The sequence below is a fragment of the Tympanuchus pallidicinctus genome, unplaced genomic scaffold (assembly GCF_026119805.1).
Source record: "Tympanuchus pallidicinctus isolate F22 unplaced genomic scaffold, pur_lepc_1.0 scaffold18, whole genome shotgun sequence".
Lineage (NCBI taxonomy): Eukaryota > Metazoa > Chordata > Aves > Galliformes > Phasianidae > Tympanuchus > Tympanuchus pallidicinctus.
In genome coordinates this window covers 10,511,027-10,526,942 of record NW_026294699.1, presented here as the reverse complement: position 1 = coordinate 10,526,942, position 15,916 = coordinate 10,511,027, and the positions used below count along the sequence as shown (strand labels likewise).

General features: G+C 53.9%; 1 protein-coding gene across 13 annotated transcripts in view; it reads left to right on the top strand.

The window, feature by feature from the left end:
- Positions 1–15,916, top strand: part of MPRIP (myosin phosphatase Rho interacting protein) — a 58,532-nt gene that overhangs the window by 12,498 nt on the left and 30,118 nt on the right. For 5 of the 13 annotated variants that reach the window (XM_052680561.1, XM_052680553.1, XM_052680556.1 and 2 more), the window contains exons 4-8: positions 8,481–8,632; positions 10,541–10,625; positions 14,129–14,330; positions 15,359–15,518; positions 15,606–15,872. In XM_052680561.1, coding sequence (XP_052536521.1) covers positions 8,481–8,632; positions 10,541–10,625; positions 14,129–14,330; positions 15,359–15,518; positions 15,606–15,872 — 866 coding nt within the window. Of the gene's footprint in view, positions 1–8,480; positions 8,633–10,540; positions 10,626–14,128; positions 14,331–15,358; positions 15,873–15,916 lie in introns of those variants that run through there. The other 8 variants (XM_052680562.1, XM_052680565.1, XM_052680566.1 and 5 more) reach the window with 4 other exon arrangements.

The window sequence follows — 15,916 nt, the reverse complement described above, 5'->3', positions numbered from 1 at the left end:
AAACGGGCTTGATTTTAAATCCCCTCTGTGTAGTTTTTGGGAGATGGAACGATATGGGCACAGAGCAGAGTTGGGGTTTTTTTTTGTGACTTAGGGCGGTCAGGGCTTCACACTGTGGCCTCCAGCCTGACAGCAGGAGCTGGGTGGAAGACAAGTCGTGATGTGCTGCTAAATGTCAGTGCAGGAATCAAACCTGCCTCTGGTGGCATTTAGTAGGAGAGATGTCAGAGCTGATGTGGAATGACACAGCTAATTGCGGAGCACACAGTTACCCTCACGTATCCCCACCCCTTGCATCCCTGCTGGCCTCCAACCTGGCTTTCGTCTGGTCCCACTGCACTGGGGACAGCCAGCAGATGGGAGCACTGGGGTTTACTGCTGGCAATTGCTTCAGATGCTTTTTTTGTTGAATGGCAATGAAGAAACAAACGGTGAAGCCTTTGGGAAGGTGCATTTCAGTGCCTTCCCAAACAAAGCTATATTTTAAGCCCTGTCCCTCACCTTTTAATGAATTAGCCATCCCAGCTTACTGGGAAAACATAACCCTAGGAAGTGGTAGCATCATGTTTTTGTCCCACTGCTGTTTGATGCTGTGGAATGCATTGGCTGTGACAGAGCCCTGGGCCAGCTGCTCGCACTGCAGGGCTGCCATAATTCCTCTAGTCCCACCAGGGCCACCAGCTGAGGTCCTCAAGGACCACCAGGATGCCCTGGGCTGTGTGTTGGGTGGCTCTGGACTCAAGCATCTGTTTTCCCAGAAGTATTGCATTGAGCTGCATTGAAGTACTCCCTTGGAGAAGTGGCACCCAGCAGCCTCAGCGAGGGTCCTCAGCGAGGGTCCCGCTCTGCTGGTGGCATGGGGCACCCTGACCTGCTCCAGTGGGATACAGCCAGCTGTGTGACAGCTCCGAGGGGATGTGTCTCTAACAAGGCAAAGCTGCTCTGAAAATCAAAGCAAGCTTCATTATTATTATTACTATTATTATTATTATTATTATTATTATTATTTCTTTTCCAAAGAGATCCTGCATTCGGTGCCTGCTGACATGACATATGTGGATTGGAGAGAAGCAGCAGCAGCTTCTGGCAGGGGAGGCAGGGGCCAGGGGGGGCTCAGCAAGCCGAGCTGCTGATTACCGGGGGCAGCAAATAGCTTGCAGCTGCCTCTGCTCAACATGCTCTTTGTGGGGCTCGCAGCCACTCTTTGGACACAGCTATTTTTAATTTCCCTGAGCGCGTGTGCACAAAGCAAAGGGGTGGGCAGTGCTGCCGGCATCCCCCTTTCCTGTGCCCCCACCCCCCCTTCCTGGCTTCATCTCATCTTCAAGGGAACTTTGGGATGGGGGGGGGGGCCCAACCCCGTGCCTCTGTGGTTTTTGTTTTGTTTTTGGGGGGAGGAAGGGGGTTTGCTTTGGGAGCCAGGCTCAGCATCCCCCCCACCCTGCGCCCGTGTGTGCAGAGAGCTGGGAAAATGCAGAAATAAATAAATAGTCAATTAGGCCGGCGTCCAGCTGAGGGTTTGGGATGGGGCGGAGGGGGGAGTGCTGCAAAAAGAGGCTCTGGCCAAATTTTGGAATGCCTGAGAAAGCGGCCAGAGCTGCGGGCGAGCGTGGGGGTGTGGGCTTCCCACCACCACTCATCCTTGTGGTGGCCCCCAAGGAGGAAAAGGAGGAGGAAGAGGAGGAGGAAGGCTGCCTCCAACCTCGCTCCTGGGGGTGGGAGGTGTGGTGTGAGCGGGGGGCTCAGCGGGGCCGAGCTGTGGGTCAGGAGCAGACTTTCCTCTGGTGGTTTTGGAGTCGAGGTGTGCGCTCTGTTGAAGCAGCAGCACTGTTTGGGGTTAATAAATCACTTATTTGCAGCCCTTGCTTCTCTGTTATGGTAACGATTAGCGAATATGAGATTTCTGGTTTACCCTGGCCATGCATTATTCATCAGTCTGTGTAGAAGGGACGTGGTCAGGTTAAAACTTGTGTGGAGACGAGCTGAGGTCTTGGTGAGGTTTAGAAAGCAGAAGCAGCTTTGCACAGCGTTATTCAGAACAGAGGTTTTGCTGAGGTCTTCTGCTGCTGCTCAGTGCTGTTGGAGGCATTTATGAGGAAAAATAAGAATTCCCAGGCAGGGTGTATGACTCCTTGCTACCTGAGTTACTGTAGGCTGCAACATAGGTAAAGCAGGGGAAAAAAAAACCAAAACACTGCTTGTACATGCCAGACATGGTAGTTGTGTGAATGTACATTTGCTATTAAATATTCTGCAAGATCTTTCTGTTAGGCTCTGTCTCTTCAGAGCTGCAGAAAGGACTCTTCCCTGCAGTTGCTTGTCTGGCTGCGGGCAGGCAGAAGGATAGAGCAGCTGGCTACACATACTGCAAGGTATAATTACTGCAGGTAATCACGTGCACAGCCCCAGCATCATCCCTAACCTTCCAGCAGGATCTGGGTTCTTTGCCTGCACGTACAGCAGTGTGCCTTGCACACTGCCACCTCTCTGCTGGGCTGCCAAGGGTATTTCATGGCCATGCATTGCCTGTGGGCCACAGACTGCACCCTGCTCCTGCTCCCTACTGGGTCCCCAAGTGTTGATGTTGAGTGTTCCCTTTGCCACATTGATGGTGGGGTCCCTGGCATGCACGTGGATTTTGGATGTGTCCCAAGCACCCTCCACTTGTGCAGGATTTCCCCCTTTTGTGATGCTGCAGCTGGGGAGAAAGGGTGGGATTTTGGAGCGCCTCAGCCCTTTCCTCTTCATTTCATCAGCCCTGTTGCAACTCCATCAATAAAATTTGCCAGGGTGCTGGGGAGCTACTGGGATATAATTAGGGGTTTGGTTTGCTTTTCTGGCTGCTTTCCCATTAGGGGAAGGACAGCGAGGATTATGGACTGAGCAGATGTGTGCAGGAAGGGGACGTTTTGCTGTCATGGCTGTTGATGCGGTGTGCAGGCTGAGGCAGGGGGATTGAAGAAACCTCCCTGGGCTCATGTCCTTTCCCTGTACCAGCACTGGATCGCTTCTCTGCTCTTTGGCCCACTCCCACTTTGCAGCTCCAGCTGGAGACCCCCGAGCCCTGGGAGCCCAGCCCTGTGGTATTCCCAGCCCAGCAGGAAGTTCTGCAGAGCTCATAAGAAGAGCACTGGGGAGTAATGAGCTTTCCAGGCTAATTTGGCAGTATTCAACAACTTCCACTGGAGCATCTGTGCCTGTGGGAGCTGCCTCAGCTTCCAACAGATCCGGGGCTGTTGATCTCTAGGGGCTGTTTTAGGCTTGTTTGCAATTGGTGATGCTCATACCATACTTGATGGTCCTCGATGAAGGTGAGGGCTTGGGGGAAATCATGCACTGTGTGGCTGGTGAGGTGTGGGAGAACACACCAGCTGCAGACCGGGAGATTTGTCCCTTCAGCCCCTCTAGGCTGGAAGGGAGATGGATTTGCTTCAGAAACATCTGGGGACTTGAATTGGCTGTGCTGCTTTCCTTGGGCAGCTCTTACCTTGGCCGTGTCCATCCTTGGCGGTTCAGGGAAGACAAAAAGCTCCCAAATTCCTAGCCTTGATCTTTCCAAGTTGCTCAGCATTCCTGCCCTGGTGCCACGTGCAGTGGGGTGATGTGTAGGGCTGGTGCCAGGTTTCTGCAGGTCTGTCCTTGTGATGAGACACCTGCAGAGCCCTGTGGCAATGTCCCAAGGAGAGATGTGGCCCTGGGGAATGGATCCCTGCGTGGCCAACCCTCAGAACCCCTCTCTCCTCCTGCCTGAGCTTCCCCTAGTCCTGTCACCCCTGTGGCTGGCTGTCTCAGCCTGGTCTGTGTGCCTCTGCACGTCTCTGTGCTGCCTGGTGGCATCTCGAGCCTTTAGGCCACGGTGAGTGTGCCCCTAGAAGAAGACATTGGGAATCATACTAGCAGTACTTGTTGCTCTAAATGACATCGGAGCCTACACCAGCTGCAGTGATTTTCCTGCTCGGCAAGAAGGCTGGCTCCAAAACCAAGCAGCAAGTAAACTTCACCTGGGTTCATTTCCTAAGCTGTTTCCCAGGCAGTGATTCTCTTTTCAGTGAAGTGCCTTTTGCACCTTTTTGTAGCTTCCTTAAGGATCATGATCAAACTGAGCAGTGGCCCCTTCCCAGTTTTTCTACTTCTGGGTGCTTGCAAGGGCTCCTATCCATCATGGCAGCGGCCTGCAGCTTCCTCATGGCCCTACATCCCTGTCATGGCAACCTGAAGCTCCCTCATGGTAGAGTTGACGTGACCAGTGTGGAACTGTACAATTTAAAGCGCAGTTTGCCAAATGCAGATGGAATCCACCTTTTCCTCCCACCCCCCAAAACAGCTGCGTTCCTCTCTTCCAAGCTCCTCATCCCCTGCTGTGTTGTTGGGTCCTGGGGAGCAGTCTCACTGGGTTTCTGCTGTTGGGCTGATTGCCGTGACAGCCCATTGAATACCACAGATAGTTCCTTCCCTTTTGACTGGGTGCCTTTGCTGCAGGGAGATGCCATGCTGGCAGCTGCACACAGATGGGGTCGGATCGGTATCCTGCCCTCCCCCACTCCTTCTCCAAAGGGTGGGGAGGACATTTTGCATTTGAAACTCTGATTGCTGTCATCGTGCATCCGTGTCGTGAGAGGAGTGGGGCGTAAAGATGGGATTGTGTTGGCAGGGCTGTGGCATGGGGAGTTTGGCTGCCGTTTGGTTTGCTCCATGAAGTTCTGGTTCGTGAAAGGCCACCGCAGGAAGCTCGGAGTTTCCACTCAACCCACAGCCCAGCTGAGACCACACTTTTGTCCTCAGCATGGTGTCAGTGCTCTCTGCATCTTCTTCCCTTCCAGCAGGGTTGGAGATGGAGACGTGGGTGACCACCTGGTGACCATCCCGGGTGGGTAAGGGACATTCACCGACCATCCCTCCCTGTGCTGACACTCGTGTGGCCTGCAGGGACAGGCTGCAGCCATCCCAGCCATGCGTGACCCTTCGGAGGCTCTTCAGCAGGAAAGAGGTTAACAGGAAGGAGGCAGGCGAGGAGCTGGCTGCCAGCTCCAGACCCCGCTTTGGGGTGGGGAGCAGCTGGGAGCTGCATGCACAGCGCAAGAATCGCCTTATAAGGCCAGGACAAGCCAGCTCCAGCCTCCCACTCGGCTCCGGCACTCGCTCCCCAGGCAGGCGCCCACTGGGGATGGGGATGTGGAGGGGATGTGTGGTCCCCAGCACTCTGCCTGGGTGCCTGTGGGGTCGGTGCATGGCACCGGGTGGGTGAGGAGCCCGGGGGTGCTCACAGCCGGCTCATTGCCTTGCTCTGTGTTTAGACTCGCTGTCGGTGGACGTAAACACCGGTTCCGTAGAGAAGTGGCCCCTGGCTGAACTCTCCTGCCCTATCCCTGTGCTGTGCCCCCTCCCCAAACTGCTCCAGGGTTGGGGGGGAGGAAGAAAATTCTTTCCGCCGGGTGAAAGCAGAGCTGAAATTGTTGTATCTCTGAAAGTGTTGTACAGGGGCCTGGTGTGCAGGGACACGCGTGCACAAGGTGTGCACATTCATCCTCTGAGCTTTGAGCATGTTCCTTGAGGGGGGGACCTCAGGGATCTGAGCCTGCTGAGGTTTCTCAGCAGTTTCCATGAGCAGTATCTGCCCATAGGGGCAGGCTGCAGGTGAGAAAGGTGTGCATAGGTGGCTGAAAGCAGATACTTGCCCACCTGCTGGTGGCTGGGAGCAGCAGAGGATGGGCAGCGCTCCTGAGTGCAGGGAGGTGCAGGAGGGAGAGCACAACCTTTGCTCTTTTGACGGATGGCTGCTCCCATGCATCCTGTGCAGTGCTTGGAGAGGTCATTTTCATCCGCCTTGGTGTAAATCCAGGATTCTCTGCCTGCTAGATGATCTATAAGTGTAATAAAATCCTCCCGCAGCAGAACTCTGCTTGCATTGTGGCCACATTGATAGCATTCTGTGCAGGAAGCATGCGATGCTTTGTGCCTTGCTCCATCCCACACCGTGTCCTGCTCATTTCCCACCCTGAGCATGGGGCTGAGCACCAGGGACAGGCAAATGCTTTTAGCAGCTCCCTTTGCAGAGCACTTAAGAGCGCTGTGGATGAACAGCCTGCTCCTCGGCAGCCACCCTCATGAATATTTTAGCTCAGAGAATTAACATTTGTCAAGAAGCATTTATGGAGGCAGCCTGGATGCTCTTCCTCAGGCGTGCCCAACTCACTGCTAATCTGGGGCAGTGCTGGGAGCCTGAGCAGTGCAAACCCACACCAGAACCCTTCCTGTGCCACATTGGGGCCAGACAGAGGAGCAGGACCGTGGGGAGCAATCAGCCCCCATCTTCCCTCCAGGCTGGCCAGACCCTGGTGCCAAGGCAACCAGCCTGCCATGCGAGATAGACAAATGGTAGTTTTTTTTGTTCTTTTTTTTTCTTTCTTTCTTTCTTTCTTTCTTTTTTTTTTTTCCCCTCCTGGTTCTTGGCAGAAAGTAAAATGTCTCTTTTGTTTGGTTTCCTCCTCCCCCTGCCCCATCGCCTTTCTTTAAAGGTTATGTTCCAGATTTCACCAAGTTGACGTTGTGTAACAGCCTGGGAGCATGGCGTGGGCACGGGCGCTGTGCCCCCAAGGCTGGGATTTCTTCTGCAGGGCTCCTAAGGGGCTTCTGCTCCCTCTTTCTCTCCTTTCTGTTCTGTTCCCCTCCATATTCATTCCTCACACACCATGGGAAGGAGGTAGAGTGTGTGGTACACAAGTTTGCCGTGTTGGGGTGCTGGGGCTGGGCATGGTCTGGCTCTGAGCATCACCAGTTCCAGTGGATACATGAGCAGAGTGCAAAGCCTCTTGGGTTTGCTCCCCATAGCAGAGAATTTAGGGCTTCCTTTCGGATGCTCCCCAGGTGCTGCAGCAGAGCTCTGTCTTTGCCCAAGGGGCCACGTCCTCACTGTGCTCTTGGTGCCATTTGCTTTGGTGCATGCTTCCACCTTGCAGCATTTGCATCTCACTTGGTTTCAAAGTGCCTGCGTCAGCAGCGAAGAAGGAAATAAACAGATGTAAAGGGATTTAAATCCCAAGCGAGCCAGGCTGCTTGTCTGTCAGGTTCCATCTCCTGCCCAGAGCTGTGAGGTGCAGGGGTGCCTCCTAGAGCCATCCCCAGCCCCTTTTCCCCCCTGTGCTGGCTGTGTTCCCTATGCATAAAGGCTGTGGGTGGGGAAGGGGTTGGACCCATGCGGCCATGCAGAGTTCATGGTCCTGGAGGCCTTGGCACAGCTGAAGGCAAGGGAGACAAAAACGTTTCTAAGACTCCACTTGGAGCTGGGAGAAAGTTTTCCGTAGGGTTTTTATAGCTACCGGAAAGCAGGGTTTTATTTTTGTTGTCTAAGACAAAAAATCCTCTTAGGAGTTGACTTCCCGTGGCAGTGAGCAGGGGGGGCTGAGCTGGAGACCTTCTGGGCTGTGCTTGGCTTTTCTTCCCCTTCCCCCTGCAGGATTTCTGGATGCTGATGTTGGTTTTCACAACCAAAAATAAGAGGTTTTGATGTCCCTGATGTAAAGTTGGTCCCATTGACATGCGGCGTGGGGGCACCAGCACCTCAGCTCCCTGTGTGGGGTGCTCACACTCCCTCCTTGACCCGTTTGGGGGCACAGCCATGGGGAAAGCTCCTGGTGAAACTGGGATGTTTCCCATATCTGCATATGGATAAGCCAGGGCAGGGGTCTCAGTGAGACCAGCTGAATTCTCTGGGTTGTAGGATGGGGCTTTTGCAGCTCTCCCTGCTCACCTCTTCTTTGCACGCTGCTCTTGGGTGTGATTTGCTGGAGCCTGTTTCCATGGTAAAAATCTTACCAGCATCTGCCAAAAACTCATCTCCCTGTTGGCCTGGCCATCTGGAAGACGAGAGGGGGCTTTGCTGGGGCACAGAGGTGGTCGTGGGCCGTGTGGGGTGCTCCTTTGGTGCTATGTGCAACTCAGAGGGGTCCCTCTGCTAACTCATCTGGGGCTCATGCTGGCCTGCAAAGAGCTGCCGTGGTGAGGGGGACCCCTGTGTCACCATATCTGGCAGCAGGGCACAGCAGCTGGGGATGGGGACAGCAGGGATGAGGCATTGCCACTGTAAATCGGATGAGCTGGTGCTGCTCCAGATGGACCTGTCAGCTCTTGTCAGCAGTGACACTGATCTAAGTCCCTCTGTGTCCCCTTGGGCTGGGAAGGCCACCACTCATCTTGCTTAACTGCATCCCCTTAGGGCAGGGGGACCAGGAGGTGACACCATGCCTTCCGAACCTATCGGCTAAATGAGGTCCCCTCCATGCCTTGACCCTTTAGAGCATCCCAGTGGCTGCCTGGGAGAGATGTTCCCAATCTCCATGTTTCACTAACTTCAGTGGGCAGAGCTCTGCTTGTGGACAGAGCACTGGGTGTGTAGAATCCTGGTGTCCACCTGGAGAGGTTTAAGGCACTGTGCCCATCTGCTCCTGTCTTCTCACGTATCCCCTTTTTCCTTCCCCTTGCAGCCGACGACGCTCCCACAGGGCACCATCAACATGAACCAGTGCACGGATGTGGTGGACGGGGAGAGCCGCACAGGGCAGAAATTCTCCTTATGCATCCTAACGCCAGAGAAAGAGCACTTCATCCGGGCTGAGAACAAGGAGATCATCAGCGGGTGAGTGCAGGCAGACCAGGGCTGGCTGTCAGTGCTGCCTGGCACTCAGCTCAACTCTTCTCCTCCTTTTTGGCAAGGTTGGCTTTTCTTTCCCCTTCCTGCTCCCTGGCCTGGCGGATCCCTTCTACCTGCAGCAGGGCAGGAGTGCTAGCAAGCCCTGAGCCACCAGATTCATGGGGTTAGCATGAGCAGCAGCTTGAGTGGATGATTTGAGTCCGTCCTTTGTGCTGTGCCACGAGGCTTTCCAACATCTGTACACCTTGCAGAGCCAGAGACTGAGGAGGTTCAGCTACTGCAGGGAGCTTCAGATCCTAGAGCTCCCAAGCTGCTCATTACTTCTCAAGGCCATCATTCCTAGGTCACTTTAGACCACTTAACATGAGCATATGGCGGTAGATTCTCCAACTCCCAAGTGCTGGATGCTGATCTAGAAGCATCCCCTGACATCTTCTTCCTGATCCGTCCAGAGGCATGGTACCTCCTCTGTGCTTCCTAGCCTGGCACCAACAGAACTGGTGCATCCCATTGGAACAGTTTCTATTTCCAAGCACTTTCCTTGGTTGTAACTCCCCCGTTTTAGTAAGCGGTGGTTGAAATAGGCATTTCTCTGGCAAGAACTTGGGCTTCTGCTCAGATGAGTGTTGTCATGGAACAAAAGTTCCCTACTCCACTGAGACCAATGAGCGTGAGTGACATCAGAGGGGGGCTGGCAGGGTGGATGCAATGATTATACCCCAAAGTATGGTCCCTCATGCCCTGCTGCGTTCTTCTTCTCCCCACGCTCCCATTCACAGCTCAGCCTTTGTTCCTGTCCTGCCAGCAGCACGAGGGAGCAGCATTGCAGAGCAAGGTGGGGCTGATTTATTGCTCATTGGCCCGGCGTTAGATTTGAAGCAGCGCGTTTGCTCCTGACTGCAAGCATTAATCATCCCCAAGCAGTCCCGCTCTGGGCCCAAGCCAAGCGGGTTTCATTTGCAGTTGCAGCACGACAGGAAGATTTCCCGGGCTTGGGGAGAATTTGTTTTACGTTTGTTGCATGCTTCTGGCATTTATTGCTTAACCAAAACCCACTTGATGTGGTCATCTCAAAGCGCTTTACAGCTGCAGCGTGCGAAGTGGGGGAACAGGAGGGCAAAGCACGGAAGTCTGAAGCACAAGCATTTTCCAGCACTGCAGATCCTCTCTGAGCTCCCCGAGTTGCAGGAGTGGCTGTGGGAGAGCCAGAGAGGGTGCCCTGAGCGAGAGGCTCACGCGCGGGATGGGTTTCACAGTGCTGAGTTCATGCTGCTCTTTCTCAGACAAAAGTGCATTGTGTGCAGTGTGCTGCTGTTAGCAGCTCTGGAGGGAGAAGGCCCTCTGGTAGCTCCGGAGCTCTCGGCTGGCTTTCAGGATCCTTGAATCCCTGCCCTGTGCCACCCTCGGCCGTGAACTCTCTCTTGCAGTGAGTGGTGTTGAGCCAAGGCAGCCTGGAGCTGTTCCCTGTCCTTTCTCCCCTCCTGCCTTGCTCTGCGAGTTGTTTTTCTCCCAAGTCTGGGATGGTTGCTGGGTATCGTGGGACCCCAGACCAGCTCAAAGGGATGAGTTCCTCTGCATGTTGAGCTCCAGCTCAGGATAATACTGACAGCCCGACTGCCAACCTCTGGGTGTGGGGGTTTGGGATGGGGACTGCGGCTCGCTGGCTCTGTCTGTGGAGGAATCAAAGGGCTGGCTTATGGGCAGACTGTCCTGGAGCGCATCAGGACGTGTCTGCCTAGTGATGAGATCAGAGCCCCTGCAGTGCAGGAGTACTGTCTTACTCCCCACACCTGCTCAAATGAGTGTTGTCCCCACACCTGGGAGCGAGTATTGCTTCTGTCCTGCCTGCTGTTGTCAGCACACATCTCACCTGCTGCTCTTCTTTGCCCACAGGTGGCTGGAGATGCTGATAGTCTACCCAAGGACGAACAAGCAGAACCAGAAGAAGAAGAGGAAGGTGGAGCCCCCAACTCCACAGGTAACCCTGGAGGGGCACAGCGTCCCGGTCCCTTGACTCCCTCTTGGGGAGCACTGTTCCCAGCACACATCCCTCCCCAAACCAGCAGGGCACACTCGGTCTCCTGGCACCAGCCCTGCACGTGCTGTCCCAAAGCTTTGTGATCCCAGGGGCCCGGGAGGAGGTGCTGACCACTCGAGGGGCCGTTTTGGTAGAAGTAGGATGAAATTCCATCAGGCTCCAGTTACCCTGTCGGAGATGACCTTGAAGATAATGGAAATGAAAGGAAAATAGTAAAGGCCAGGGCTGAGCTGGGAGCTCCGGGGGCCGGAGCTGCACTCCCCAGGGACTCGGCGATGGCTTCGCACTGGCTTTGACTATAAATGGTAAAAACCGGGGCCGGCCGTGACTCACTCGTTCCTGCCAAGCTCCCACGTGGCCGGAGTGGGGGAGAATCCCACTGATGGGGAATGTGACCCCAAGGCTGCGCCTGTCCTTTGCTGGGGCTGAGAACTGCCGCAGCTCTGCGGCCATCTGACCTCCGCAGGGACTGAGTGCTGGGCTCCTCTATGGGGCTGCTGCTGTCAGGAAGGGAAAACCACCTTGGGGCTCCCCTGAGCCCCAGTTTTCTGGACCCCAGCACAGTGATGTCTCCACGCAAAGCTGTGTGTAGTGTCTGTTTGAAGCAGGTTTCTGCCACTCCAGGTAAAGTTACCTTAATCAGTAGGAACAGAAATAATGAGATAAAATGATGCTTTTTCTGCACTGTGCTGGAAGACTGAGGCACTCCTGCCAAGGGATGGGATCATCACAGCCCCTTGAGCATTGGCTCCAGTGATGCTGTAGGGGATGTATCTCCTCTGTGGCATGTTACGAGTTGTTTGGCCTCAATCCTGCTGCATGTGGGGCAACCCAGTGAGCTGGTGCAGCAGGGCAGGGAGCCCAGCCCAGCACTTAACCCAGGCTGGGTTCAGGAAAGGGGACAGAGAGAGGAGGAGAAAGGGGCAAGGAGCCAGAAAAACATCATTCTGGGTTGCATTTTATTGCCATGGCAACTTCTTGGAAACAATACAAGATTCGAGCTCCTGAGCACCAAATAAGGGAAGCGGCTGTGGGGAGGACAGCAACTCCCCATGCATGCAGCCTGACTCCCCGTGTGCTTGGGGATGGGGTGAGCATGGAGCCTGGTGACACTTCTCCCGCATTGGATTGAGGCACAGCATCTCACAGCCTTGTGGGATGCCATCCTCCAAACCTCATCCTGCTTACAGCTCTCTTTCCACTCTCTCCAGAGCATCCCATTGCTCTCAGCCCCGTGACAGCAGTGGTGCTACTGGAAAAAAAGCTCAAATTCACTTTACAGATCTAACCTCTGTGTGGGACCTGGCGCTGGATGGGTGCTTTGCAGTTGCAGGTGCTCATGGTCAACCTGCAGAGCTAGAAGGGAAATGTGAAAGCACCTTTGCTTCATCCCCCGAATTGTGCCGACGCAGGCAGCAAATCAGTGCCAGGGAGAAAACCAGCACCAAATCCCCCTCTGTGAAATGGCTTCTCCTGAAGTTGGCTGCTGTTCAGCTCTCTCTCTGTGTGCTGGGGAAAGGCTGATTCCTTTCTAAAGACGGCAGCACGCTAATCCGGCGGCGGATCATGTCTGAGAGCTGCTGAGGGATTGATGGACACCTTTGTGATTTAACAACAACAAAAAAAGAGAAGATGTTTAGGCTATTCCTGCCTGTTCTTACTCCCATGCCATTTTCCTTCTCCCTCTTACATCAGGGCTTGGCTGTGCTCCTGGGGCACGAGGCTCATTTTCAGCTCGCCCCATTGTTTTGCACCTTCACCCTGCTGAATGCTGGGATGGGAGCAACACGAGGGAAGCCGGGAAGCTGGGAAGTGAGGCTTGTGCCAACTGCTGCAGTTTGGGCAGGGGTTGCTAGATGCAATGCTGGACTTGTTGTCATCTTTACTTTGCAGTCAGCTTGAGGTCTTAGGAGAAATAGGTCAGGTTTCTCTTTGACTGTTGGCCATGCAGGGGGAGGAGGAGCATGCTGCCCTGTCTGCTCTCAGCTCCTAGGAAACAGGCATGATCTGGGGCTGAAATCTGGGGTTGGAAGTGCTGCCCTCTGTTTCGGGTTTGCTTTGCATCAGGCTGTGTGAGATGTGTGTAAGGACAGCATGTTGTGGTGTTACTGCAACATGAGATTGCTTCTAGTGATGTTGAGACACGCTCCTTTTTTGAGCCACTGGTTCTGGAAGACAAGGAGTTAATTGTGCTGCTTGTTTACAGAGAGCCTTTTGGCCCTCGTTTCTGTGTCTAATTAAATACATATCTACAAATAATTATACAGGGGCGTGTGTGAGAAGTGTATAAAGATATATGTCTGACGATCAGCTTTGGCTTTTGAATCAATGGACAGAGCATGGCTAAGGCTGGAAGGACCATGGCAATGTCCGACCCCTCCAAGCAGCAGCACCTCCAGCGAGTTGTTGCCCTCCGGATCATTTACCTCCAACACTGCATTCCTTTAGGATGAAATTTCCGAGGGGACTTTTTTCCATACTGAGGTCATTTGCTGATACGACAAGAGCAAAACATCTGCTGAGGAACAAAGCCAAACCCCACATGAGCTGGGAAAGCTGCTGTGCATCTCACCAGGGCTGCTATGGGGAGCCACTGGCACCATCCAATGTGCAGAGCCCCTTGCTTTTATCCTATGGGTGTTGTTCTAGAGTAACCTCAGTGCAATACTGTATTTTCCTTTCTAAAAGCAGCATCCTGCTATGCAGTGGAAGCACCCAGGAGGGACACGGTGCTGGATGATTTTTCTATTTTGTATCAATGGTCCATAACAAACTGGTTGTGACAAATTAAGAACGCAGCTGCTAGTGGCAGGGAATTAATTTTCTTCTACATCCAATATCCTTTCGCTTGATTTCTGGGTTGCTGTTTCTTTTTTTTCTGATGTTACATTATGACAGTGAGCAAATTCATTCCTGGCACGTGGACCTGGCACTGCTCCGTGTTTGTGAAGCCTGCAGACAGAGTGGGGACACCCAGATGCACACACAGAGGGACATGGGGAAGGCTGTGCCGCTTTTGCTTTGGTTACCAAGGCTGCACTGCTCCCCAAAATTGCTGCAGTAGAAATGCTAAGTCAGGGCCTGAAACAGTGATTGAGCACCTGCCGGGAAGGCAGGGCCAACCCAAGGGAGCTCAGCTGTGTACAATGCATCTGAGTGACCAGAAGGGTTGGAGCCAGGATCTCCCTCTCCCCAGACCTCATTTAAGGGCTGACAGTAGAGGTAAGGGTATCTCTTGCTAGATATTCCTGCCTACTTGAGGCCTTACAAGAGAAAGCAGCTTTTTTTCCTTTGTTTCTGTCCATGGCTGCCGCATTTGGGCTTACCATCACTTGCTGTGCTTTCTGTTGTGTTATTGTGTTACCACTGTAAATGTGCAGGGAAGGTGCAGGGCTTCTCTGGGCACAGAGCCCCTCTCACCCACTATTCCCTGTCCCCATCAGGAGCCTGGCCCTGCGAAGATGGCTGTGACCAGCAGCAACATCCCCAGTGCTGAGAAGGTCCCCACCACCAAGTCCACATTGTGGCAGGAGGAAATGAGAGGCAAAGAACCAGCAGACACGAGCAGCAGCATCAGCCCAGCACAGAGCCCGGTGCAGGGGGCTGCCAGTTCCCTGAAGGATCCCATATTGGACAGCAAGGAAGGTAAGGTGGTGCCACGTGGCCCCGGGCACCCTACCCTGGTGTCCCAGCTTGAGCAGGAGTTAGGACAGGTGGACCCTGAGGTCTCTGCCAACCTCAGCTGTGTGATTCTGTCATTCTGAGATGGAGGTCGTGTCTCATCAGCACAAACTTGCTCAGTAAGACTAAGCTTATAAGTAAAAATGCTTACCCAGGGCTCCTGGGGGCCACCTGTTCTCACATGGGGAGGAAAATGGGAGGGGGAGTGCTTTCATAGCACCTCTGTGGCCCCCTGAGGCAGCCCATAGGGTGTGGGGGCTGCCAAGCCCTGAGTGCTGCTTCCTCATCCGGCCCATGCAGCAGGGCCCTGTTTATATTTGGTCTCCCTGATTAGTCCATGGAAGGCGCCTGGGGCCACAGTATTGTTCTCCCTGAAACAATAGGGGCTGGGGATTTTTCCTGCCCTGGGCTGAGGATAAGTTTCCTTTATCTGCATGATGGGAGCAGAATAGAGCTGCTTTCTTCCTGCTCCCAGTGCAAGGAGTGATGCATCTGTTGTGTTTCCTTGGAGCTGTGGCTGCTGCTTGGAGGGACAGAGGTGGGAATGGGTGGAGGCTTTCACACTATGCTTCCCCCCTGAAAAAAGAGAAGCTTCCTTGCTCATATAAAGCCTACTCAGTTTCTTTGAAGCAAAAAACAAGCAGAAGTGAAAAGTGCTAGAATTCACACCTTTCCTATGCTTTTTAATGGGAGAGACTGTGAATGTTCATGTTGTCCCCACCTGGGAATAACGTCTGTGCCACCCCACACCTCACTGGGATTCTATAAGGTATCTTGTGCCCCCAGGATTGCCAGCTCTGTACAAGCATCTCCCCTTCTGCACAGGCTAGAAGGGTTGGGATTGGAGTCAGGGTGGGAGAGCCTGTGATGCTGAGGGACTCAGACTGTCCCTGCTCTCATTTCCTGCACCGTTTCTGCTTGGAATCGTGACTTTTTTTTTGTTAAAAGCAAAACTCAGACTTGAAACCAAATGTGTTTTTCTTGTCCCTTAGATGAGAGCTCCATGAATGGGGACCGGATAGATTGTGGGCGGAAGACTCGTGTTGAGAGCGGCTACTTCTCCTTGGAGAAGACCAAGCAAGACTCGAAGCTGGAAGAGCAGCAGCTGCCTCCACCACCGAGCCCACCCAGCCCCAGCACCCCAAACAACAGGTACAGTTATCCCAAATCGCCCTCACAGGAGCATGCCCAGCCCTTTCCTTCCCCAGGTACCCGATCAGGCGACCGAGTGATTCACAGCTTTTCTCTGAACTCCTTGGACTCGAAGAGCAGTTGCCCCATGCACAAGGACTCCAGCAGAGATGTAGGAAAGGGAGCTGAAAAATCGGGGCGTCCCCTTTCTTTTAAAGCCAGCCGGCAGTACACAACCCTGGCCGACGTTCCCAAGGCCGTTAGGATCAGTAATCGTGAGGCCTTCCAGGTGGAGAGGAAGCGGCTGGAGCGGAGAACCCGGGCACGTAGCCCTGGGAGGGAAGAAGTGGCCCGGCTCTTTGGCAATGAGAGAAGGTAAGGGATGAGTGGTTCACCTCCCTCTTGCATGCTTGCAGCGT